General features: G+C 46.6%; 1 protein-coding gene across 4 annotated transcripts; it reads right to left on the bottom strand.

Moving 5' to 3' along the window:
* Positions 1-5,802: 5,802 nt before the first annotated feature.
* Positions 5,803-18,668, bottom strand: U2AF1 (U2 small nuclear RNA auxiliary factor 1). Of its 4 annotated transcripts, none has more exons than XM_061193861.1 (8): positions 18,534-18,668; positions 15,039-15,126; positions 12,523-12,589; positions 8,200-8,249; positions 7,949-8,047; positions 7,286-7,419; positions 7,115-7,207; positions 5,803-6,087 (listed from the first exon to the last, which is right to left on the bottom strand). In XM_061193861.1, the coding sequence occupies exons 1-8, from the start codon at positions 18,575-18,577 to the stop codon at positions 5,946-5,948; spliced, it is 717 nt and encodes a 238-aa protein (XP_061049844.1). In that variant the 5' UTR covers positions 18,578-18,668; the 3' UTR covers positions 5,803-5,945. The 4 variants fall into 4 exon arrangements, with proteins under 4 accessions (XP_061049844.1, XP_061049843.1, XP_061049845.1 ...); XM_061193860.1 differs by lacking the exon at positions 12,523-12,589 and adding an exon at positions 11,640-11,706; XM_061193862.1 differs by lacking the exon at positions 12,523-12,589 and adding an exon at positions 11,640-11,706 and having other exon boundaries at positions 7,298-7,419.
* Positions 18,669-26,939: the final 8,271 nt, after the last annotated feature.

Raw genomic sequence — 26,939 nt, 5'->3', positions numbered from 1 at the left:
TCCTGCCTCAGGGAACGTGTCCCCACTGACCCCTCCTCCTCTTCCTCCTTCTGTTCCTCCAGCTGGTCAGTTGTGCCAGTAACATGTATTAACTACTCGATTCATATGCCTCGAGCTGCAAATTTCAAGTCAGCGGCGTCCAAAAACATATTGAATGTTGCAGACAAGCTGAGTCAAAGCAAGGCAAGGCGATACGCAATGATTCCATTTATATAAAATTCAAAAACAGGCAAAACTGTAATGTTTGGTGAAGCCTACGTAGATTTTTAAATTATTATTATTGGAATATAGTTGCTTTACAATATTGTGTTAGTTTCTACCGTACAGCAAATTGAATCAGCTATACGCATACATATATCCCCTCTTTTTTGGATTTCCTTCTCATTTAGGTCACCACAGAGCATTGGGTAGAGTTCCCTGTGCTATACAGTAGGTTCTCATTAGTTATCTATTTTATACATAGAATCAATATTGTATATATGTCAATCCCAATCTCCCAAATCCTCCCACCCCCTAGATTTTTAGTTTTGTTTTTATTGAAGTATAGTTGATTTGCAATGTTTCAGGTATACAGCAAAGTGATTCAGTTATACATATATATATTCTTTTTCAGATTCTTTTCCATCATAGTTTATTATATCGAATATAGTTCCCTGTGCTATACAGTAAGTCTTTGTTGGTTATCTATTTTATTTTTATTTTTTTTGATTTTTAAAAATTAATTTTATTTTTGGCTGCGTTGGGTCTTCACTGCTGCATGTGGGCTTTCTCTAGTTGCAGCGAGCGGGGGCTACTCTTCATTGTGGTGTGTGGGCTTCTCATTGCAGTAGCTTCTCTTGTTTCGGAGCACGGGCTCTAGGCATGCAGGCTTCAGTAGTTGTGGCACGAGGGCTCAGCAGTTGTGGCTCACGGGCTCTAGATTGCAGGCTCAGCAGTTGTGGCGCACAGACTTAGTTGCTCCGCGGCATGTGGGATATTCCCGCACCAGGGCTCGAACCCGTGTCCCCTGCATTGGCAGGCGGATTCTTAACCACTGTGCCACCAGGAAGTCCGATTGATTATCTATTTTATATACAGTATTTTGTATCTGTTAATCCCAAACTCCCAATTTATCCACCCCTGACCCTTTTCCTCTTTGGTAACCATAGTTTGTTTTCTATGTCTGTGAGTCTATTTCTGTTTTGTAAATAAGTTCATTTGTATCGGTTTTTTGGATCCCACATGTAAGTGATATCCTATGATATTTGTCTTTCTCTGTCTGACTTACTTCACTTTGTATGATAATCTCTAGGTCTATCTATGTAGAGTGTTTAATAAAACCAAAACTAAACAAGACAATGGCCACACGTTGAGATGGTCGTTTTCTTGAGGAGGGAGGTGCTTTGTGGCTGGGAGGCTGGTCTGGGCGTTGGCCGGTGCAGCTACTTCTTGACCAGGCAGGACCTACTAGGGGGTTCACCTCAATAACAGTTCTCTAAGTATTGTGCGGTAGGCATCATGCAGCTCATTAAAAATATGACAATTATGGAGCTGGCTAAAAGATACAACACAAATGTGATTGGGAGTCTCCTAAGAAAACTTAAATAGAACAAATTAAATATTTGTTATCATTCATCCTTAATTCCTAGAAAAAATCCCACTTAATTGTGGCATATTTAATATGCTGCTAGATTCTGTTTGCCCGTGTTTAGGACTTTTGCATCCATATTCAGAACTGAGACTCCCCTGTAGTTTTGTGTGTGTGTGTGTCCCATTTTTGAGAGATTTTATCAGTATCGTACTCATTTCATACGAAGAATTCGGAAGCTATAAGCAGCACCAATTTGGGTGAATGAGACGCCAGGTGCTGGGTGTCCTGGGGGAAGGTGTCCTTCCTCTGGAACGTGAAGCCTGGATAAGCTGCAGCCGGCTTGCTATTGGCCTGGGGCGATGCAAACCCCTACGGGGTGGAGCAGGCAGAGAACTACAGCTGGAGCGGTGCGGGGACTTGCACGTGGCTCCTCATGGCTACAGACCCCAGCTGGAGTCTCTGCTTATCCTGAAAAAGCCCATCTTTGCTGGAGAAATAACTGGCACTCTATGTGTTTTGGGTCAACACAGGCAATACATCCTCTATTTTTGTTGCTGGAACTAGTTCACCATATCTGCTGTTACTTGCACTGGGACAACCTGATCAATTTACCTGATTTCTAGAGCTGTTCCCTCCTCTCTCTCAAAAGGTTATGAAGATCAACTGGAATAAAAAGCCTGATCCAACAAGGTGCCTTCTCTTCCTGCTTTGTTCCATGCTGCCTGTGTCTGGATTGACAGGCACAGGAATTCAGCCTCCAGGGCTAGTTCCTGTTGCCACTTGCAAAGCCCTCAGAGAACCTAATCCCCGCGCCCCTAGACAGACCCAAGCCCTCTTCCCAAGTTGCTTGGCTGGACCCAAGAGTTCTCGGAGCACCTGGTCTTCTGAAGCGCCTCTTCTGGTTGAGCATCCTTTTCTCAAGTGTAGAGCTTTGCCTAATTTTTGCCCTGAAATGCCAGCCAAAAATGCCAAGTGCCAACAAGGCATTTATTCCGCCTTGCTCACTTTTGGCTGGTGCACAAGCGCGCGCGCAAACACACACACACACACAGGCCACAACACCTTGATGGACGGTGCTGGTACACCCCAACCCCAGGAGATACGAAAGGAAAGGCAAGGCAAGGCACTGTGGTTCATGGAGCCAAGTTTATTCCGGACTGTGCTTTCCTGAGGCGGCAGCATGGAAAAGTCCTTACGTTTCAGGGATGCAAACATTTTACGTACACAAGGTTTAAGTATCTGGGGCTTCACCACAATTTCTCTGCTTTTGAGTATGTTTAAAAAACCTTCATAATAAAAAACTGAAATGCTCTTTCAGGAAATGATGGATGAAATTTGATGAGAGCAATTTAAAAAGTCCCACTTAGCAAACCAGAAGTTGAGAATCTTATATTGACCACAATCCTATGTTGTTTCTTTGGGAAAATCTAAATGGTCTGAAAACCCCCAAGACTGGGAACCACTGGACTAAACAAAGCCAACCTCACTAGGGTCAGCCACGCTGAGTCCCATGTGACACTCTGACTGCCAAGACCCCAGCCTGACTTTCCATTACAAAGGCTCTAGAAGCACATTTATAATACCAGTGTTTTCTGTGTTTTGAATAGACTTTTTTTTAAAAAAAAATCATTTGCTGTTTCATCCCCTTTTGGTAAATAAGGACTCCTGAACTGAGAAGGGAAAAAGTGATACTGCAGTGCCAACACCAGCAACCCTTTCTCCAATACTATCTTGTTCAAAGGAAGTGAATTTTCTCCAATCAATAGTGGTGGTGACCTCAAACGCCAATGTTTGAAATATTTAAAATGATTTTCAACTATTATATATACACACATGCATAGGGTAAGCTTGCTACACCTGTGTCAAAACAGCAAGCAAAAATAAAAAAAAAAGGCTGTAAAAATTAATTGAAGTAATTCAACACAACTGTTGAATTAAATGTGTTGATACTGTATTTAAGAGTTTGTTTCAGCAGCTATTCTCTATTTGGTTTCAGTCTTAATATACATCGTGTAATATTCAGGACAAGAAACTTTTGCAGTAATATTTGGGCCCGTCCTCATTACAAATCACAATTATTTCAAGTGGCTTTTTTAAAAAAAAGAAAAATTTATTTATTTATTTACTTATTTTTGGCTGCGTTGGGCCTTTGTTGCTGCGTGCAGGCTTTCTCTAGTTGCGGCGAGCGGGGGCTACTCTTCGTTGTGGTGCGCGGGCTTCTCATTGCGGTTGCTTCTCTTGTTGCAGAGCACGGGCTCTAGGCATGTGGGCTCTGTAGTTGTGGCTCATGGGCAGTAGTTGTGGCTCGCGGGCTCTACAGCGCAGGCTCAGTAGTTGTGGCTCATGGGCTCTAGAGCACAGGCTCAGTAGTTGTGGCTCGCGGGCTCTAGAGCGCGGGCTCAGTAGTCGTGGCACACGGGCTCAGTAGTGGCATGCGGGCTCCAGAGCGCAGGCTCAGTAGTTGTGGTGCATGGGCTTACTTGCTCTGCGGCATGTGGGATCTTCCCGGATCAGGGCTCGAACCCGTGTCCCCTGCATTGGCAGGCGGAGTCTTAACCACTGCCCACCAGGGAAGCTCCCCCACTTTTTAAAAATAAAAATCCCCTTGGACCTGGGACCTACCGCTTTTACTTGGGCCTATCTACTGAGCTGCTCTTTGCTGACGTGGGTAGGTCCAAGCATGCCCAAACCAGTGGCAACACGGGGCAGCTTCAGGCCCAAACTGCCCTCAACGGCCTTTCACTCCAGACCTGCATGAGGGTATGGAGGGCGGGGTGGCAGGGCTCCTTTCCCTTTACTTTGTAAGCTCCTCTTTCTGACTTCGGTGACAAAGTTTTCAAGACACTTAAAAAAAAAAAAAAAGCCTATTTATTTTTGGCTGCAACGGATCTTAGTTGCTGCACACGGGCTCTTTCACTGTGGCGTGTGGGTTCTGTAGTTGTGGCACGCGGGCTCTCTCGTTGAGGCACGTGAGCTTAGTAGTTGTGGCGCACGGGCTTAGCTGCCCTGCGGCATGTGGGATCTTAGTTCCCGGAGCAGGGACCAAACCTGAGTCCCCTGCGTTGGAAGGCGGATTCTTAACCACTGGACCACCAGGGATCTTCATTTACTTTTGAAACTAGAGATGTCCACAGGAAAAGGTGACTCTAATCAAAGTTAAGAAATACAAATTAAAAATTTTGTCACGTTGCCTCCTTCAGATGCAGTGGAAATGACTAATTTCCACAACTCTGACCAAACTTAGGTAGAAAATCTGAAGTACTGGTACTGACTTTTTTGGGAGTATGAAAAATGATTTAAAGATAACTTCCTAGACCACCAACTCAAAGTGCCACTTTATCCAAAATCATCTGCCTACTACTGCAAAAAAACAAAAAAACCCAAAAATTTCAAGACAGCAAACCTGAACAAAACTAACGTAATCACTAAATCACTTTTTATAATTTATCAGATAAAAGTTGACTTCCATGAAACAAACTGGTCAGGGAAGTAGTGTCTCCCCCCACTCAGCAGGCACACCTCCCAGGAATGGATAAGAGGGCCGGACGCCTGCGGGAGACTGTGCTTGAGGCTGTCGTGAGGAAACACAGGGATGCCGTGCAGTGCCGTGTGCTGGTCACCTGGAGCCGTGTTTCGGTTTGCCTTTGGGTAAGACTTTCTCTTAAGAGAATCTCTGTGCTCCCAGCCGAGGCGTGGCCACGGGAGGAACCGGGACACAACTCCACGGCTGCCTCGAGTCACACTGCCCTGCGTTGCCATGACGAAGATGGTTTGGGAAGGTGACACACCAGACAGGAAGGTTCTGCCGAGGCAGATGTGATCACAGGGCTTGTGCTCCTGTCCCTTAGTGGTTTACGACGCAGCCACCAGTAGGTGAAACAGAAACGCGAGGGCCTGAGCGCATCCCCGTGTTATGTGCCACCCGTGTCTCAGGACACAAGGCGGCCCCTGGAGCAAAACTAGAAGCTCACGGATAAGAACCCAACACTGCAGGCTCCACTCCAGTCAGCTAACAGCTGCAGAAGAGAAACACTGGATTACCTGTTAACATACAGATCACAAGAAACAGGCCTTTTTCGCATATGAATTTTCCCTTAACTGGTAGGTGTGTCATTTATACACGAAGTGACTGATGTAATACCTTCACCTCAAGGGCTGATGATGTATGTGCAGGTCTGTAAAGGAAGAGACTGGAAACAAAGACTTGGCACAAGAAATCAGTCACACAGGAATTCTGTATCACTACAAATTTTATTCAGAAACCCATCTTTGTTTTTTTTGTTGTTTTTTTAAAAAAAACTCCCATTATGAACTGGCTCGGTCAACCAACGACGGACGACACTTCCCAGCAGACACGCGGCAAGAACAGCACGGCTCAGAACCGCCCAGATCTCTCTCGGTCTCTCGACCGCCTCCTGTCGCGCTCCCGTCCCCCGCCGCCACCGCCGCCGCCGCCGCCACGGCCACGGTCTCGAGACCGAGAGCGACGCTCCCGAGAGCGGGACCGCGATCTATGCCTGCAACCAAGGACAGGAAAGGACACCATGGCACCCACACCACAGGACGCAACACACAGGACGGGGACTGACATGTCTGAACACTGCAGCTCACTGCGCTGACGAGGCCAACAAAGGAGAAAAACGCTGCCAATTAAGCCACAAGCTGGAGCTGTACGATGTGCCCTCATCTCAGATGTTAAAGTGTCAGGGATAAAAAGGGGCACCTGAAGACTGAAGAGCTATGACATCTTCTCTAGCATATCCTCCTGTGGCGCCAACTCAAACGGCCAGGGGAAACCCTAATCCAGAGTGAACGGGACATACACACCCCTCGCCCCACGTCTGACCCCAGTTTCAGGTCCCGCCCCGGCCAAGCCGCCGCCCCGACATGTACGCAGCTCAGCGACGGGGTCCATCGGGCCCACTGTGGGCGAGGGGAGGCCAGGGTTCTTTTTCTCCTACGCTTCTTTTTGTTGACAATGAAACAATAACCAATAAGGTCTGCATCTCCAAATATTTGTTTGACAGGAGAGGGACGAGAAGCCCTCTGGGGTCAGAACTCAGTCTGGGTAGGAGAAGTGACTCATTACGCTGACACCTTGGCCTTTTCTCTGCTTGGTGACCCCCTGCACTTAAGCAACAGGACCAGACACGTAACGGTGCCCAACTGTCGGTGGTCCACAGGGCGGTGCCCCCGTCCCCAGCCAAAGAAACCTGCCCAAACCAATAAAAACCAAGGAACCCCAATGGAAACAGGCAGCATGTAAAGGAAGTCCAGATATCTGAGAATAAACACCGTGTAAACAAACCTAATTTTAGTGGTCACCAGCTTAACGGTTCCCTCAGTTACTAAGGTCTGATCTCGACCTGACAAGGAGGAAGCCGTGCGTGCGTGGAAAATGTCCTTCAAAGAGTACATGTTATATTTTAAAATATGCACTACATTCTAAGCAGTGCCTTTTAAAGAGAAATGACACGAAAGCCAAGCTTTACTTGAAAACAGCATTTTGGTTAAGAAACGATCACGGTTCACTCGAGTACTCACTTCTTACGGCGGCGCCCGTACAACTCCCGCCGCAGCTCCCGAGAGATGGGCTTCAGGTGCATGAAGTTGCAGAAGCCTCCCCGCGTGCACTCCCTGCGGGAGAATAGACGGGGTCATGCGGTGCATGCCCCCCACCCGCCCAGGGTGCCCCTGGGGCCTGCCCACACCTACCCCATCTCGTACTGGCGGCAGCAGGCTTCTCTGAAGTCGGTCACAGGGGAGAGCTCGGCGTGGATCGGCTGGCCATTAAACCAGCGGTTGTTCAGGTCAATCACGGCCTTTTCCGCATCTTCTTCACGGCGAAACTGAAAAGACAAGGCAAAAACGCTGCCGCCCACACTTCAATGACAACTGTCTTCAACTACTGACTCAACTATGCGTCACATGCTCACAGGTAAAGTAATTCAGGTGGGATAATGTCGGAGAGCAATTTAAGAACCAGCCCACCCTTTATTTACAATGAGTTAATTTTTCTACAGTCCAAGCTCACGCCATGTATGTTGCCATGGTTTTCAAATTCAACTGGTTAAAAGAACACGTCATGATTTATGCAGGCGACGAAAGTTTTATTAAAAAAAAGGGGTGGGGGGAGAAGAAACCAAACATATAAACCAGCTTCTTCTCCCCACTCCAACAGCCGAAGACACCCGCCGACCGGGGCCCTCCCTGCGTCTTCCCAGCACCCGCAGGCCGGCCACCGGACCCAAGCCGCAGCCAACGAGGGCCAGTCAGCGCATCGAATCCATGGGCAGGTCCGAGCACGTGGAACTTCGAGGTTAGCGGCTCAGGGCACTAACCCTTCCTCAGCCCCGTCATTTGCTGTCTCACTCCTACCTTGACATACACGTTCCCAACGAGGTGATCTCCGAGGTTGTCGCAGACGTTCATCTCCTCCACCTCCCCGTACTTCTCCTCCATTTCTGTGAAAACCTCCTGAAGGGAGGACAGTGGTTTGAGGGTCATAACAGAGATAAAAGAGTAACCGAACGTAACTCACGTCTAGGCATTTTTATTAATGGAGAAAAGTCCTAGTTCCAGATACAGAGGGTGAACGACAGGTCAGGGGGTTTCAGTCAACAGCTCACCTCAAAAAACTCATCATAGTGTTCCTGCATCTCGACATCGCTCACAGCACCTGTGAACAACAGAAATCTTGCTGGTTAGAGCAGGGAGCCGTGACTGAGACAGCTCTGCGCTTAAACTCAAACTGCTACACAACACACATCAGATTATCTAGAGAGAAGAGGAGAGCTGCGTCCTACTGGAGACTGAAGACTCTGCATTACACAGCCACTTGTTGGAATTTTAAAGTGTGGTGAGATTTTTAAATGCCCCTTACGACAATCTCAATTCTGGCTGTTAAAATGTTAAAATCACAACAAGTTTTAATCAGCATCAAAGGGCCAACATTTTCAGAAAGTGTGAGGAAAAGGTTGACTCTCAAATTAAGAAATTTTTAAATGAAAATTTTCTTCCTTTTTAGATTTAAGATGCAGGCCAAGTAATCACACTGATTTTTTTCCTTTCCTTTATTAGGTTAAAATGAAAGCTGAAATCAGGGTAAATGATTAAAAGCTTATGTTCCTGACTAGTTTCTTTTACCAATTAGCAGCCACACAGAATGTTACTAAAGTTCTTTCTGATGCGATTAAAACCCAAATGACCGAAAATAAAGACTCAGTAGGATAATTACCAAGTTCAATTACAGTATTCTGAACGCCCTCTTTCGCAGAAAGGGAAAGTTACAATGCTTCGTTGAAGAAAGCATTATTTTATATTTCAAACTATTTTCATCAAGTTTATTCTTCGTAATCCACATGCACTAAGTGAAATCAAGTCAGTTGTGTGGATAGATTTTGCAAATTTACATTCTATCCTCGTCATCCTCCTACCAAATCTTACCATCAAACTCTCAACGTTCTCTGAACCTAAATCTGAGAAAGCACAAAGCTGGTGTGTCAGTAAACTGACGTTCCAAACAGCCAGACCAGGGAGTGGCTTCGAGGCTGGGACAGCCTGTCTTTAATTGTCACCTTCCACAGGCCACCTCCTGGACTGGCGGTCCCCTCTGGGCACCCGCCAAGGGCGCTGGGCTGTGGCCATGGGCTCTATCCACACTGCGTTGCCTGCGCTGCCTGCGAGCAGTTCCCGAGCTCTCTGGAAAACTTTTTACCTCAAGGATGAGAACTAACTTCAGTTTTTGATTCTGACAATGATTTAAGTTCACTTTCTTGCCACTGGAGCTGGGCAGGGGGGTGTCCCTGCATTTTAGTTATTTTTGAATGTCTAGGAATCCAGCTTGCATTAGAACACAGAACTTACTGAATGCATTAGGCAACAATGGCTACTCGACAGCTCGTGTCGATTTAAAAGCTACTGTGAACGTACCTTCTTCCCTGACCAGAAATCAAGTTCTGAACAACAGAAAAGCTAGTCAAGTGAAGCCCATTCCAAAGGCAGATTTTAATGTTTAAAATTTCCTTCTCCACATCAGAAAAAATGAGAAGACGGAAAATATTTACACACTCAAAAAGTTTTAGCAATATTGAGAATCAAATTTTGGTGGCTGTTAAAATACTGGCTATATTCTTAGAATTTCTATTCTGTTACTATATAACAGAATATCGTATTTTAAAAATTTATGTCAAGTTCATATTTTAAAATGCTTGATAGTGGGCATATCTTATCTCCTACACTCTGGTTAAAATTTTTGAGTCAATCAAAATGACCTAAAAGGCAGAGATGAGTGATTAAAAAACTGTTCAACTAAAAGAGTATTTACACGACTCAATATATTTTAAATAAGTACCCAGTTTTCTTACAGAAACGCTCTTAAACTGGGGTTCATATTTAAGTTTAATCCGAGCAGAGATAGCTTATTTTTCTACAGATAAAAGGATACGTTAAAAAGAGCCAGTAATTTTAGGAAACTGATGAACCTAGCTAAATTGTACAATCAGAATTGTGTTTAATTTGTACAATCTGGACCCCAGAACTGTAGTCTTTAGTACAGCTAAACTTTTATTTTTGTAGCATATGCAAAACAAGAGTCCTGTGAATCGCAAATATAGACACAGAGAACTAATCCAACATTCTTCTGTCAATAAAGCATACGCATCCCCGAAAAAACAAGCAGGGCAAAGAGAGATTAACTGTCATAACTCAGTCATCTACTTCTCATTCATTTCTACCCCAGGGTAGGGCTGTTACAAAAATTATTTAATCAGTCCATAGAGAAACAGTTTCTTCCACCCATTGACTTATTTCTTTAAAAAACAGAAAACCAGGTATTTTAAATCAAGGGCTACCAAGTAAATCCTGCTACCATCAGATTCAGGGAAAGAAATTAATTCTCTATCAGGTCAGCATTAGCATCGAAAAACATTTAGTGTCTCGGCAGGAAAAATGTACCAGTCCCTCCCCTGCAGACACAAGCACCGTGCACGCACACACACGGAACTGGGAGGCCTCCCAGTCTGGGGCCAGCTTGAGGAGGTGGTGGCTGCTGGGACCATTTCACCCACTGTAGGTCACCCTATAAACTGAGGGGCTCCGGGCCAAGGGTGTATTTGATCCAGGTTTGTGGCTATCCAAAGGTACCTCGTGGTGTTATTCTGTGATCTATTTTTTACAGCTTCAAAACAAATTGGTGAATGAGAAGCATCTACCCTTTGGTCTGGACCCCTTGATTTTAACACGAGTCCAGGATGTTCGTTTCAGTTTATCCTCAGATGACTAAATTCACTCTACGGTTCAACAGCTGTAAAACTTAAACTGTAGTTTAACTTTCCAGAGATAGTAATATTTCTCCTGTTCCCTAAAAGATACCCCTCAATAAATACCACATCAATAACTTAAATTCAGCATTTCCCATTACCTGAAGAAACCAGTAATGTCTACTGAATGCCCGGTCTAGAGCTATTCCCTACCAAGTATCCTTTATTTCCCAAATGTAATAAGCTAACTCCTGAAGTTGGAAACACCTACATAAAGTATCTGAGGAAGACAGGAGCCCACACAGGACTGGGGCTGCACTCGGGGTCAGTGCCACTTGGAGGGCCCTACGTGGGAAGCATTCTCACAATAGGGCTCTCGCAGTTAAAAGCATCATCTCCAAAATGGAGTTTAAGGGGGAAAAAGTCTAATAAGAAAAAAAATCTGAAAAACAATTTCAGAACAATTTTTTTTTAAGTCAGAGAAACTTTCCCTGTTAAGCGGGAAGCACGTGAGTCCACATTTAAGCTGACACACATTCCCCCCGGATGACAGCCAAGGTACCGGAAGGAAGAGCAGCAGCTCCACGCTCTTGTAAAGGGCACCCTCTCCAGTCCCTTTGTCCTTCCTAAATAAGTGGGCACGAGTCCCAATCTCAAACAGAGGTTTCCATGGGGTCAGTGGGACATAAGCTCTCGACACCTCTAGTGAAAGGTGGTCCTTGACACTACAGCAGCAGACCAGATGGAGTTGACGCTGAGCTCTGACACGCAAGCCCAGGGAACCAGGGAAGGAACTTGTATGAACTTACAGCGCAAACCGTCAGCAGACTGGGAAGAGTTTTGAGGGTTACGGTAAATGTTCAAGAGGGCAATGGTCTGAAATACAAAACGCAACAACTTTATATCATGGAAAATTAAATGTAAACACTTAACCGGTTTCCTGTGGCGATCACTTCAGTCAAGACTCAGTGCTGAAAAAAGATCAAGTTATTTTCTTTCGAAGCAGAGATGTTTTCTCTTAGTTGATGGCTGTCTTGGAGCACCCTGACACTGCAATGCAACAGAGATCCCATGACATGCTCATATTGTATTTCTGTCACAGACTGTAAAAATTCTCCATTTCAAAGTTCCAATCCAGTTAAGAATGCAAACAACTCGGCAGGCTACTACCAAAATATTCCTGTTATAGGAAACTTTTAATGAACAAATGAGAAAGAGTGCCTGTATCAACTGATTAGAGAAATACAATAATTACGTATCATGAAATCTCTACTTCCTAGAGGAAAAATTATAATGGTGAAATAAAACCCACACTTATTGGGCCACTTACCTTATTAAATCCTAAATATTCCTAAGGTTTTTGATTTCACAGAAAGAACTTAATAATTGCCAGGGGTTCAGTCACTGTGAAGACCAATGACTGGCTGGTGACGTTTGGGTGTCACAGGGCCGGACCCCTCTCGTTAACAAACGTCCACGGTGGGAAGAGGTCCGGCCAGTGACCTCCCGGCCAGCCTGCTGAACGCGGCCAAGTATCAAGTTCTTGCTGTGTGCGCCAAGGACCTCCAGCACCGTGTCCTGTTTGCAACAGCTCTATGTCAGCAGCTCAGAAGCCAACATTATTTGTCTCAATTAAGAGTGGGCTCTTTAACACCATTGTTTTAAAAAAATTTCTCCAACTGTGGGACTTACAGTGTGAGCCGTCAGCCGTCTGTGCACTGTTTTGGGGATTACGATAGATGTTTTGAATCAAGATGGTCTGCGGGGAAAAAAAAATAAAAAGGGGAATTCTACTGGCTGCTGTGCATATATTAGACAATTGCAAAGAGACAACTTGTTTGCAAATGGCTCAACGCCTGCTGTTTGTTTCCTGCAAGTCAGACACTTGTCTTCTGAAGAGTACACCCAAACCATCATATTATGAAAACAGAGTTTGAGCGGTGACTTAGGTCAAGTGACTTAGGTCAAGTCAGCCAGCAACCAAGAAGAAACTGTAATTGTTATTTTGAGTAGTCCCACGCCACTGAAGTGTTTTAAGACAAGGCAAATAATAGAGCACTAACATTTCCTCATACTTAAAGCTAGCAGACACTATGTCGTCGAAAAATTCACATTATAATCATATTCCCCATATGAAAAAAAATTTTAAAACCAAATGCATAACCCAAGTATATGTAGTCCATCAAGCTCTCTTGATCTCGTAGGAAACAGGCACACCGAATGGGTTTCCTAACTCTCGTGGACACCTATCATATTTACATTTTCTTGGTGGGATCTCTGTTTACATAATACAATAGCTTAAAACATTTGCTCTTTTCCAATCCTTCTTTTAAGGGAAAAAAATCCTTTTAGCCCTTGTGCTTTAAACTGGATCAGGCAGACTTGAAACCTTACATTGTACCGTTCTTCTCAAACTCAAGTTGTCTGAAAAAACAAACCATGTTTAAGTTAGTAGGCTAGCATCACATGAATCTTAATGTCCACATCACTGTAAAAGCTTAGAAAGAAGCCCACACTCAATTACGCTAGAGATTTACAAGCTGAGCCAATAAACCGCATGATTTTAAGAAAATAAACATTCAGTCTCAACGTGTACGCAAAGCAGTTTTGTAAGTGGTTTCACAGAACCTGCCGGCTCCGCTTCTAGCTGCGGGGTCAAGGGGAGTGGTCGTGCAGGTCCCCCAGCCGCAGGTCTGCTCTGGGAAACCAACCTGGGAGGATGCCCGCCAGCCACGCAGCACCGCTGCCACCACACAGACCCACCCCCAGGGCCTGGCCTCTCTGCAAACCACTGACACCGCCCCGAGTCAACCACTTCAGGACTCCGATGTTCCCAAAGCCAACCGCACTTGGTTTTTAACTGGAATCACCAGTGTGTGACAGCTCTGATGGAAAGCTATACTGAGACCAGTGATCCAACAGGAAATTCATTTTAGCTCTCACTCAGGTCATCTGGCAGTGGCTGTTTAATAATAAAAGAAACTTCACTTAAAGGGAGTAATTCAGTTCCATTAAAATCACAGGTGGTCAGGATTACCTAAATCCAACCAAATGAATCAAAACAAGATGTTCAAGTTAACACATACACCTGACCCCACCAAACTTTAACGGAATCATGGCCACTGGCCTAGTGGGGAAGATTTAGTTCATAAATGGAAGCACTTAAAAAAAAAATACAACAAACAGAAAACGTAAAGTGAATTCTCCAATATTCTGAATTTCGAAAGAGACACGTTCAAAGCTATTAAGTTAGAAAATACCGTCTCTTTCTTACAACTGACTGACTTTCCTAAATACTTATACTCAGTGGTTCTGAGGCTGCACATTCAGACTTCACGGGTGGCTTGAAGGAGCTCAAGGGCCCTCAGTCTGGAAAGACTGAAGTATAGATTCTTTTCAAATCCAAACATTCAGGTAAACACGGACAGAAGTTTTCTGTTCCTCCCAGAGGTGCTTTCTCCCTTTAATTCACTGGATCTGTTGCAGGGTGTAAACCCTTGCCTTTTCTTCAATTAGCCAAAAATAAACTATCAAAAATCACCATTTTTGACGGATCTGAACTCACAACATAGCCAAGCCCAAGGTAACAGGCATCTCTCAATTAACTGAACAGACTGGCCATGAATAACTGAAGGTAAATGCCTGTCTTCTAACGTTAACTTTCATTGTTCATGTTTCTAATGACATGATACGACTTGCTGTGTCCTTGGCTGGGGTCTCAGAGGGGACACACCCAGGAGTACTGGAGAGCCCCTGCATACACAGTGTGACGGCTCTGCTGACAATCGCGCCAGCGTCTCCTCTAAGGTGGCTCCATCCACCTCTACTGCCTGGAGAGCAACAAGCAGAGAGCCAGCTCTGCATCTACCAGCGCCCGGAGCAGAGGCGAAGGCAGCGCAGGCCCAGCCGCCCCTCCCAGCCCACACCTGTTAGAGGCAGGGAGGGTGGTAAGGCAGTGAAAACCAGTCACAGCCAACAAGTTTTTCTAATGACAAAAACAGGGAATGGTGCTCTCAGACCTTCCGCTAGGGGTGGTTCACCTGCCTCATTCTCATTTAAACAAACACATTTATGAACACAGATGGAAAATAAAACTATAGAAAAAACCCCCCGCTTATTAACACATGGAAATTAACTGCCTCTGTAAAGTACATGAAGTTTTGATCATTTACATGAAAATGGAAAAAAAAAAGGAAAAACAAACAAACCTGGCTAAAGGTCGGTTTATTGTGCAACCGAGAGCATCTGTCTCCATGACGACATGCTCCAATTTTGAAATAAAATGAACAGTTGACTCTGTAAGGGAAAATAAGAGCTGATTATTTTGCTGGGAAGATAACAAATAGATGGAAATATGTCATCAACATGATAAATGCTGTCAAACTACGTTTCTTTTACTTCACAAAAACACAGGCACATTGTTTTTACTGGTAATAGGTACCTTCCCATATTTTAGAGCTACTCAGCTTCAATTTGCCCCTCTAAAAACATGGTACTCTTTCAATGAAGAACACTCTTAATTCTAACCTGGTTCCTCCGCACTGGAATCCCCTCCACTTTCAACTACAGTTGACCCTTGAACAACACAGGCTTGAACTATGCAGGTCCACTTATATTCAGGTTTTTTAGTCATTAAATCCTACAGTACTACACGACCCATGGTTGGATGAATCGTAGGATTCGGAACAGCAGACATGGGCTGACTAGAAGTTAAACTCAGACTGGATTATTGACTGTGCAGAGGGTCAGCACCCCAACCTCCACGTGGTTCAAAGGTCAATTGTACTTCTCTATCGTTTCCTCTTAAACTGTATGTTAAGTTAATCTAAAACTGTATTTAACTTAAAACCTATCTGTTCTCTAGTCTTCCACAATGAAATTTTCTCTTGAGGACCTCAACACAGTGTAGCGAGGGGTCAAGATCCTGAGTCTGCTACTAGCTGCCTGGACTTGGGCCAGTAGCCCGTCCCTGTCCGGGTCTCAGGAGCCATCTGTAAACTGAGGAAAATGCCAACATGGCACTGTTCCGAGAACCAGAATCAGATGTACCATCTGTGTGCTCATTACACGTAGTCATTATTATCTAAGTAATCACAAAGTCCAGGTTCCCTCACCCAAGACACCAGACCAATAGGAAATTTCCAAAAAGAGGTCTGAAGTAAACCATTCCCCCTGGTTTCAATACACTGAAAACAAGCTATTGGGGAACTCCCCCCCGTCTGCAGGAACTACACAAGGCCACCTTCTGTCCCCGTATCGCAAAGCCCTCCCTTAAAATGCTCCAATACTTGGGCCATCCAGATAAAATCAAAACTAGCACTCCAGCCAGCGTGACAGCAATGCAAGGTGGCTTAGCATAATCCATCTATGATGAATTATGAACTCTTACTAGTGGGCCCCATTCAAATTTAGACTTGCAGAGGTGGGAAAGTTACCCTGTAGATTCAAGTTTTTAGCAAGGGCCATCCAGAGTTAAGGTCAAAGGGCCTCAGTGAAATTTGATGGACCATGAAGATCAACTAGCCATTGATTTACTATTAGATAGCAATAAAAGTGGAAAAGTCTGAATTTATCAGGAGAGGAAAATGATTACTACATGTATTTGCAAACTTATAGCTCTTGCTTCAGATTATTTCACTTAAGTATATAACATTACATCTTCAGGAAGTCACTCGAAAATAAAGAGCTTATTTTAAGAATATCCCAGAATAGACAAAACCCATCTCAACAATTAATACCCAACTATTCCATATAATTAAAACAATCCTTGGTCCTGTACTTCCAGAGATGACTCTCTTTTCATTATGCCCAGTTAATTACTGAATTTAGTCTATCAGTCAAAACTTTTCTAGTGTGCTCATTAAACTACTGAAATAAAATGAAAAGATGTAAAAGAAAAGACGTGATTTACTATCACAGAGAAGATATTAGAAAGGCTAATCTATGCTTAGATTTAGAAAATGTCCATAACCTCACATGTGTAATTAGCTAAATATTTTTAATTGGTATAGACCTACATTTTACTTCCAGCTTAAATTGAAAAAAAAAAAAAGAAAAGAAAAAGGTAAGCGGGAATCATCATCTTCATTTTTTAGGAGTCGAGATGTTTCCTGGAAACTAAAACCCCACGTCTCCCTGAAATGAGAAACCTAGATTAAATAATCAAGTTTCCTGAATTATAGCCATGATTTTTACAATACAGCACCAACAGATTGAAATGTGGTTATTTATAGAATGAATATATGAAATGAACCTCTGAAGTAAGAGTTTCATAGAGGAACAGCGAAGACACCACCTTATGCAGCTTTTTACCAGAACAACGGAAAAAAACTGCATGGGACATAAGTCATGGCCCACACTAACATAAGCTCAAGAGCGAAATTAACACTGCATGCTCTTCAGCAAACTCCGAGAAGCCTCTTTTTCCAGCAGAGCTGGCCAATCCATTCAAGATCATGTTCCCCAAGCTGCCGCCTCTGGAGCCACAGCCTTCGGGGCACACACTTCTTCCATAGCACTTAATACATTTTAATGCGTTTTACTTTAGTTATCCTTTCCATGATAAGTACCCCCTCACTCCTTGAGTTCCTTGAGAACAAGATCCAAATTTTACCCATCTTTGAGTCCCCAGAGATTGGCCTTGAGTTGACACTCAATTAATGTTTCTGGAGTGAGTATGACTGATGCTTTTGTCTTGTGAGTTTTGCTAGGAAAAAATATAACCCCCTCTTCCAAACAACACAGGAGATTCTAGAATGTGTAAAAGAAGACATTTTACAAGATAAACTGCATCCTGGAAAACAGAAACAATTTAAAGTGTTTGATCAAGTGGTATTAAAACATTATCTATAGCAAACTTAGAAGTTTATCATTAAAAACATATTCACGTAAGCCCTAAAGAATCCCAAGATGTTAACCATTTATGCAAAGAATAGATTAAGCTTAATCTTTGGGTTTTCAAAGTAAGAATTATCCTCCAAAATGTCTGGAAACATTCCCTTTAGTCTAAACTTCAGTGAATAAACTGGAAATTAATACGTGGCAAAGTCAAAATTATACGTTTTACTTTTAATCCAACAATTGATTACGAAAGATATACAACCTAAAAAAAGAAAAAACACCCACCTTACTCTTATATTGGAATTGCATCTTAAAGTATTTTAAAATCAGATTATGTCTTTCATGCTTAGTTAAACCCGTAATCTCCAAAATACCTTTTCACATCAAATGTCCTTATGATCAACCCGATCACCGCTTAACTCACACAAGAGGCTCGTGAAGCGGATAAAACCCTAACAGTTAGGACTCTAAGTTATCTAACGATTTAACGCGGGCGAAGCTTGTACTACCGCTTGCCCGACTCGACATTAAAAGATGAAAGTTGTGGGAATCGTTAATGTTGACAACTTCAGCACAACTCGAGGCGGCTTCCGAGTGCCAGGGGCGCGGGGGCCAGGGTCGCCTGTAGGTGGGCCGCCGAGCAGCCCCCGGCGGGAGATGCCGCGCCGCCCAAGCGGAAGCCCGCCACCCGCCCGGCCCATCGCCCGCCCGGGCGCACGAGGCGGCGGCGCGCGACTCCCGAGGCCGGAAGAGCCGCCCGCCCCTCCCCCCGCCAGCCCGCCGGGCCTCCCGCCGCCTCCCGGGCCCCGCCGCACGCCTCCCGCCCCCCCGCCCCGGGACCCCGGCGGCCGGCTCTCACTCACTTGTCTTTCTCGGTGCCGAAGATGGAGGCCAAATACTCCGCCATTTCCCACCCGCCGCCGCGGCCGCCGACACTGCTGCGGACGCCGACGACCCCTCCCGACGCCCGCGGGAGACGTCACCCGGACGCGACGACTCTCGCCCCACGCCGACGGCCTGGCGGCGCTGCCCAATCGGAAGAGACGCTGCCTGCGCGTGGGCGGGGCTTGGCGCGCGCGGGAGGCACCGCCCTCGCGGCCCAGGAGCCTGCGCGCCGCCCGCCTGCGCCCTCTCCCGGCGCCTCCTCCCGGCGCTCTCCGGCCCCGCTCCCGTGCTCCTCGCGCCACGGCCGAGGCCTCGTGACCCCCGCCGGCGTCCCCTGGTGCCCAGAGAAGCCGAGCGCGCAAACGGCGGTCAAGGAGGAGGAGGCGGCGGACGAGGGGCTTCTCCACGCTGTCCCTGGGGCTGGGCCCGGGGCGCGCCTGTCCTCTCAGCGGGACAGGCGCCTTCTCCCTGCACTTTCCATGTGGGACCCCCACCGTCTTTCGAACCCTTTCTCCGGGAAGATCCCTCCTCCAGCACCCTCGTAGGCGGGGAGCCAAATCGGGGCGCCCAGCCGCCCCCGGTCCGGGAGGTGCGCCGCCTGGGCCCGGTCCCGGGAAAGCCCGGCGGGTTCGGAGAGCCTCCGACGCCCAGAAGGCCGACCGCACGTCTTCGGGCCGGGCTGACTGGTCCGCAGCGCCGAGCGCGTAAACCCTAAAGACCGCGGAAAAGCTGGAGCGCGGGGGCCGCTGCGGGAAGGGGGCCGGTCGGGAGCCGAGCGGAGGTTACAGACCTACGGGGACGCCAGGTCCTTCCCCCAGAGCTACCGATCTCCGGTTTTCTTAGTTTATTCCGTTTTTTGGAGGACCGTCCTTTCTATCCACTGTTTCCTCCTCCTTGCCTTTTTTCATGTAACCGTCCATCCTTGAGGAGGCTCCATAGGGATCCGTGGTCAAGGTCGTGACTGCTTTTGTAGCTGCGCAGAGCTCCACTATGTGGTCAACCCGTCCCCTGTTGATGGGCCCATGGGTTGATCCAGCCTCGTCTCCACTAGCAGTCCTGCAACAAGTGGCCTCCTGCAGGCATCTTTTTGTATTTGGGGCAAATGCACACCTGGTGTGTTTGCCAACCAAGCTCTGCAGTCTCGGGTGTTCATAACTAAACAGAGAATGCAACAAAGTTTTATCCTGGGGGGAGGCCTACACAAAAGTGAGTTATCCTGGCAGAAATGTTTAATATTTTGGCCGTCTCTAGTGTGTTAAAATTTGGTATAGAACACATTTGAGAATGGGTTGCAGGTGAAGGGTAAAAAAAGATAATCAGGTCCTTCTGTAGCTCTCACAGCAGGTCTGAGGCCTCTTGGTTTCCTTTGGACACAGTCTGAGAACCACTTTTTTGGTTGGTGAGTGTCATAGCAGGAGCTATGATCCTATCTGTGCTCTTGGGGAGGGGGAAACTTCCCCTTAACCCCTCTTGGGTTCTTGTGGCTGGACTGATAGTACAGTTGGCACAAGACAGATTAACAGGAGAAAAAGAAACTAATTCTAATTCACGTGCACGGAGGCCCTGTAGAAATGGGACCTAAGAAGTGGCCAAAGCAGGAAACTTTTATACTTTTTAGACAAAGAAACAATAAATTTGTGAGGACTCGACAGGACAAAGAAACTTAGGTTTGGGGTGCCAGTTAAAGAATGAGGTTTGTTTGTGTTTCTCAGCCCCCAATTCCCCATCTTTGGGGATAAGGGTGTCCTGCCTCTAGATGCAGGGGATGCTCCTTTCACAGAAAAGATTTATGTCCTGCTTTCAGGGAGACAGAAAGGAGGGTCAGAGTGTCCCTTTGCATTGGCCGTTTCTTAAGTACTTTAATTCAAAATAATCAATATGCCATTAAGGCACATTTTGAGATGGCCTATCCTGGGCGCCAACGGTCCTCACGTGGGGGAAGGGAGAGCTCTCTGGGGTCCTTTTATAGGGGCATTAATTCCATATGTGAGAGCTCTGCCCTCATGGCCTGATTGTGACCCGAAGGCCCTCACCCCATTGGAGGTTAGAATTTAAATGTGTTGAGGGGGGGAGACGTAAGTCTTTACAGCACTTGGTTATGAACTTCTCTGGACTCAGAGTTTCCATTTGTTAATGGAATCAGCAATGCTTGCCTTGGAGGGAGCACTTCGTAGGTGCTCACTCTAGGTAAGCGAAGTGTGTCACCCCAAAATGTGTCCCTTTGGCATGAGGATTAATTTAGGCTGATTGCTTTTAAGAAAGAAGACTCAGGAAGTGTTTCTTTTTACCTCCCCCTTAGCTGCCTAAAGAATTTAGATAAAGGGCCCGTTCCTGGAATAGAGCTGTGGCCACAGATATCTACCAAGAACATGGCCCAATGTGGTGGGAAAACCTAGAGGTCAGAGTCCGCTCTGTGTTCCGCTGTCTCTGCAAGGCCCACGAACACTTGCTTACCACACATCTGCTTTTCCATCTCTGTGAATTGCCTTCCACCCCTTTGAAGTCCCAAACCACTACCCTCGACCTGCTCTTTCGTCTTCAGCTGAAGATGCTGTTTAAGGTGAGGGCTTCAGCCATTTTGGTGAGATACTCATTTTTCCAGTGCCTCTCCCATGTATACATGTTGTTAAACTTTTGTTTGATGTTCTCCTATTGATCTGTCTCCGGTCAATTTAATTCTTAGAGCAGCTGGAAAACCCTAGAAAGGTAGAGGGAAAGGTCTTCCTCCCCGACATTGCCGAACGATAGCTGCTTTCACTACTGAACTGTGCTCTGTTTGCAGACAGCTCTCTTTTGTTCAACTGGGAGCTCTTTGAAGACCCTGGTTCTGTCTTTTCCTTGATTCCCCAGTAGAACAGACCTACAGTCCCTTATCTGCAATTCCAAAATGCAGAAAGCTCTGGACACTGAGAAGTTTTTTTCCCATAGGTTTGGTGCCAAGATTCTCTTTGCTGCAAAATCTGACCTGACCTGACTGTAGCACTCCAGTGCTCCCAGGGGTGCAGGCGCCTCTATCAGTTGCTGATGTTCTGTGTGTTTTAAATTTTAAAGTTTATTTTTCCTTTTGTGACTTTGTGTTCAGTTGTACTATTCATGCATAAAAAAAGAGTTAAAGATACCCCACTGCTTGCTGGGGACACAGATAACACTGTCCTTGGTGATATCAGGAAGCCAGTGATGTTGGGACCCACCATGACATAGGACTTTGGAAATCAAAGGGCGGGCAGTTGAAGTTCTGCAGGATTGGTGATGACCAAGACCCACTGAGACCTGGAAACCACTGCCTGGGGCGGGGAGCGGGGGGCAGGGATGCTGACAGAAGTGGATGGTGGGGTTGGCAATGAAGACGCCAGCGTATGCCAAACAGCATTTGCTGCTCATGAAACAGCTTGGATAGCACAGGAAGAACTGATTTTTAAAGGTGAGCATGAATATTCACAAGGTTGGCTGTGGAAATTTAGGCAGTGATGTAGAACAATCTGAATGTCTGTGGTAGAAAAACTTCTCTTCAGGAACCATCTGAAAATTATAGTGGTGGATTTGCTAAGATTGTTTCGGGTTAAAACCTCAGTCTGCACTAGTCTTCAGAGCTGACGAGGCAGCTGGGTCCTGTGCTCCATTTCTAGAAAGGCATTAGAATGGTTGAGGAGGGTGCAGGCAGGGTTTCAGGATGAAAAGCACAGGCCGACTCAGGATGAAGCTGGCTGTGATTGGAAAAAGCCACAGGTGGCGGGTGAATGCGTCCCTGTGTGTGTCCTCTTATGCAAACGAACGTGTACTGGTAACTCAGGAAGTGTTTTCTGCCTGGCTTGATAATCCCTTTCAATCAGCAGCATGAATTCACTGAGAGAAGCCCAGACTGGGAGAAAATGGATATTTTATTATTCCTGCACACGGTGCCTTCCTGAATGTTTTTTGAAAAGTAATATTTCTGACATTCACTTTCCCCCGATTTGTGACAGGAGTTTTACACCCCATGAAGAGTGAATGTAAAAACTTTTTTTTGAGGTGGAATGGGGGGTGGGTAAGTGAATGCTTCCTGCAGTTGATGTAAACCAGGGCTTAAGTCAGGGGAAAGGGACATGGAAGAAATGCTGGGCATGGAAATGGAGCAGGTCTCCTGCCTCCCTTGAGGGATGGAGACATCGCTGGACTGGGTTAAATACAGATGAGGCCAAGGAGGGGAGAAGACGGTGAGGCGCTGTGAATGCTGAGGAGGCCCCTGGGGACTGTGCAGTCATGATGTGTGACCTGCCAATCACTGGCTTCGAGGACATTTATCAGCAAGCAGGCAATCACGGAGCCAAAGAGACGGCTTAGTTCTGAGCTGGTGACGCGCAGAGACGTGCTGAGAGGCACCATCTTTCTGGGGCTGCATGGTGGCTCGAGATGACCATCCTCCAATGCCCACCTCCAGCCTGGTGACCGAGGCTGTGCAGCGCTGCTGGGCCTCCTCGCAGAGCTGGGGCAGCCAGGCCTGGAGATGACTCACTGCACATGCACGTCTGGGCACTGAGCTTCGCTTGAACTGGCATAAGCTTGAAGCTTTAGAACATTTTCCTTGGGAGTAAGAAGTACTAGAGAATTTATTGTTTGTAGTTATCTCAGCATCTCACGAGCCACTTTATTACTATATAAATCAGCCGGAAGCAAGGTGTAATACTGTTTATGGGGTATTTATCCCACTTAGTGGGACAGATTTGGCTGCAGAAGTGTTAGTGTATTTCATGTTGGCGGTCCTGCCCCAGGCCCTGATGGAGGTTATATAATATGTTGTATGTCCTCTTCTTCTTCTTCTTATTTCAGCTCTGAATGCTTTGAACTCCGAAGCCCAGCTGGCCCCGGAAGACTCAGACCTGGAGCTTGGCAAAAGCATCCCAGGAACTATTTGTGAGCGAATGAAGCATAGCAAGGGGGGATCACTGTGGGGTGTGACAGACACTCTGATGGAAGGAGCCGTGGCCCAGGCCAGCCCCTGGGGAGGAGGGGGAAGGGCGCAGGGAATAAGTCAGTTCAGCCAGTCTCTGTACTTGACCGACGCTCTTGTGAACAGAAGATGCCGAAGTAAAGGCCTTGATGGGACTTACGTGTCTATCAGACTCTGTGTCCCTGAGGGCAGTGCCGGGGTCAGGGTGTCAGGTAAAACACAGGATGCCCAAATATCCGGAAAAAAGACGAAAACTCTAATTCAAAATGATGCATGCAACCCAATGTTCATAGCAGCACTATTTATAATAGCCAAGACATGGAAGCATCCTAGGTGTCTAACATTCAATTAGTTTAAGAAGATGTGGTATATGTGTGTGTGTGTGTGTGTGTACGTATATTAAAAAATAGAATATTACTCAGCCATAAAAAAGAATGAAATACTGTCATTTGCAGCAACATGGATGGACCTAGGGATTATCATACTAAGTGAAATAAGTCAGACAGGGAAAGACAAATATCATATGATACCACTTATAGACGGAATCTAAAAAATAGTACAGATGAACTTATTTACAAAAGAAAAACAGACTCACAGAAATAGAAAACAAACTTATGGTTACCAAAGGTGAAAGGGAAGGGAGGGATAAATTAGGAGTTTGGGATGAACAGATATAAACTACTATACATAAGATAGATAGGCAATAAGGGTTTACTGTATAGCACAGGAAACTATATTCAGTATCTTGTAATAACCTCTAGTGTAAAAGAATCTGAGAAAAATATATAACTGAATCACTTTGCTGTACACCTGAAGCTATTACAACATTGTAAATCAACTGTACTTCAATTAAAAACAAACACAGGATGCCCAGTCCATCCATAAGAACCCAAGAGGGCTAACGGGGGAAATTTTCCCTCCCCAACAGTTTCAAGCAGGAGAAAAACAAATCCAGATTGGTGTGACTAGACTAGGGCACAGGGGGCCTCTGAGGGACTTTCTTCTTTTGACAGCCTTAAAACCTGTCACCAGCCGGTGCTGACACCCTGCAGATCTCTAGCAGAAGACTGGGACCAGTGGATTAAGGGCAGCCACTGCCCGGGTCCCTCGTCAGCCAGAAGGTCTTGGAAGGAGACCTGGTTTGGTCAGTGGAGGAGTCTGGGGGCTCCGGGGGCTCCAGGGACTCTCGGGCTATCCTCAGGGATGGTCCTCAACCCCTCTGGGCTCTCCTGGCCTTTCTCTGGGGAGGTCCCTGCCTCTTATCATGGCTGGAAGGGCTCCCTGAGAGCCAGGTTCTGGGCTTATTCCAGTAAGGCGGAGTTGGGGGAATAGCAGGGCCCCTAGAGGCCCTGGGAGAGCCCCTGGTGTCCTTCAGCTTCAATCGATATCTCCATGCTGGGGCCTCTGAATCTGTATTTTTTGAGCAGCCTCTCCTTGGAGCTGCCCGGTGTGTCGACCTTTGAGTTGACCCCTCCAGGGTCTGGATTAACGGGAGCATTTCGAGCCCACACTTGTTGCAAAAACTCCCCAGAAGGTTTGTTTTCCGATTTTACCAGGGATGTCCTACTCAGGTTACAGGTCACGATCTGGTGACACAGAGTTTTCTCTTAGAGACTCGGACACCCCACTCAGTTCCTAAGGGGTGGGGGCTGGAGAAGTCACATGATTCTCACCCTAGCGTGGACAGACAACGCCCCTTTCATGACGGCTCCACCCACGTGGATTCCGTCAGCCCCAACCGAGGATGCCCCGGCAGCCCCACCAGACGGCCGCAGTGGGGCTGGGACAGTAAACCGAAGGCCTTGGGTCATTTTAGATGAGGAAACAAAATCCTCAGGCCTCTTTTTTCCTTAGGAGGGTTTTATCTCTATGAAGACTTTCGTCCACCTAAGCGTGTTCTGTAAGCCGTCTACAGGGGCTGCTCCTTGGTCCCCAGCCACAGCCCCACTGGACGTGCCCTGAAGCCACCCCCTTTCCTTCCCTCACACCTGAGGCATTTGGCTACAAAACCCTGCGTGTGAAATCAGGCAAACAATCCTTACATTTCTGTGTGTGGTAGAGGGGGTGGAGTGTCACACCTTGGCTTGGGCAAGAGGGTTAAGACCAGGGTGAAAGTGAGTACTTGTGGATTATGGGCGAGTTTAACCTTTCTCGGGTCATGGAGCTCTTTCCCATGCTGAATAAAGGCTCTGGTCCGAAGCATGAAACTTTGTACATTTCTGGGGGTTCATGAGCATCCTGAGGTCTGTGGATCTGGGTTAAGAAACATCAGCCTGGGTCCATGTCTTTTAACGTGTGGTCAAGGACCCTTCATGTCAGAATGGCCTGGGCATTTGCTAAGCACACAGCTTCCCGGGCCTCACCCCACAGAATCAGAAGTGGGGGAGAGGAATTTGCAGGTTAAGCTCCAGGCCTCCTGCCACGTCTGAGGCTGGTTCTGTGCTCTGGCTCTGCAAGGCTGTGTGCAGACTCTGTCACTTAGAGATGTGACTCCATGACTCCTCATATCAAGCCGTGGCGTCTTGTGTCCCCTCTCCGCAAGTGAGGCACGTCCAGGAGAATTGCTCTATGCGGTAGAACGTGGTGGAAGGGCTGCGGTGTGGTTCCCAGCCTGGCAAGTCCTCTGGAGGACTTCACACTTACTCTCTAGGGACTGCCAACGTGGGGGCCACCCTATTGGAGCCCGGAGCCCAGGGCAGCCATGCCCACTTGCACCAATGGCAGATGTGCAAGGGTGCCCAGCTGCCAGTGGACAGCCCTAGTGGACCAGCTTCAGTGGTCGATCCCCAGAATCAAGAGCTAATAAAAGCACTGTTGGTTTGGGGTGGTTTGTTACACAGCGTTGATTGTGGCAGAAGATAGCTGATACAGGCTCTTGGCCACATGTGGCCTTTCAAATGGAATTAAACCCTAGTTCCATCGTGGTAATGATAGGTCTACCCAGGGACTGGTGTCCGCTTGACCTGACCACTGACACCCATCTCTGTGACTGTTGAGGAGACAATAACACAGTGTGTGCTGGCCGTGATGGCAGACACATTAGGAGCTGATGCAGCAGAGATGGACCGGGCGCTGGCGTCCACAGCTGCCAGGGGGACGGGGCTTGGACACATCAGCCAAGTGTTCTCTCCCCTGGGTGGGAATGACCTCCTGGCGGAACCGACAGGCTGCTTTGTGCCTTTGCAGCTTCTGCTGGGCAGTCATTTCCATCCCAAAGCCACGTGCCTGATCTTTCTCATTTTACATTTAACGGAGAAAACGCTGCTTGCGCATGCTGGTAGCACCCGTATCCTACTGCATTACAAGTCACACAGGCCTGACGGAGGAGAGTTTATCTTTCTGCGTGGAAGGACGGATGTGCTCTCATGACACAGGAGAAGGCCCCCAAATCAAAATCACCAACGAACCAGCAAGCAAAACCACCCACAAACACAGCAGGCGGGGTAGGAAGTGGACA

Source organism: Eubalaena glacialis, chromosome 6 (assembly GCF_028564815.1).
Source record: "Eubalaena glacialis isolate mEubGla1 chromosome 6, mEubGla1.1.hap2.+ XY, whole genome shotgun sequence".
In the NCBI taxonomy this organism is placed as follows: domain Eukaryota; kingdom Metazoa; phylum Chordata; class Mammalia; order Artiodactyla; family Balaenidae; genus Eubalaena; species Eubalaena glacialis.
The sequence above is the reverse complement of the archived record's forward strand: the minus strand, read 5'-3'. Positions and strand labels throughout refer to the sequence as shown.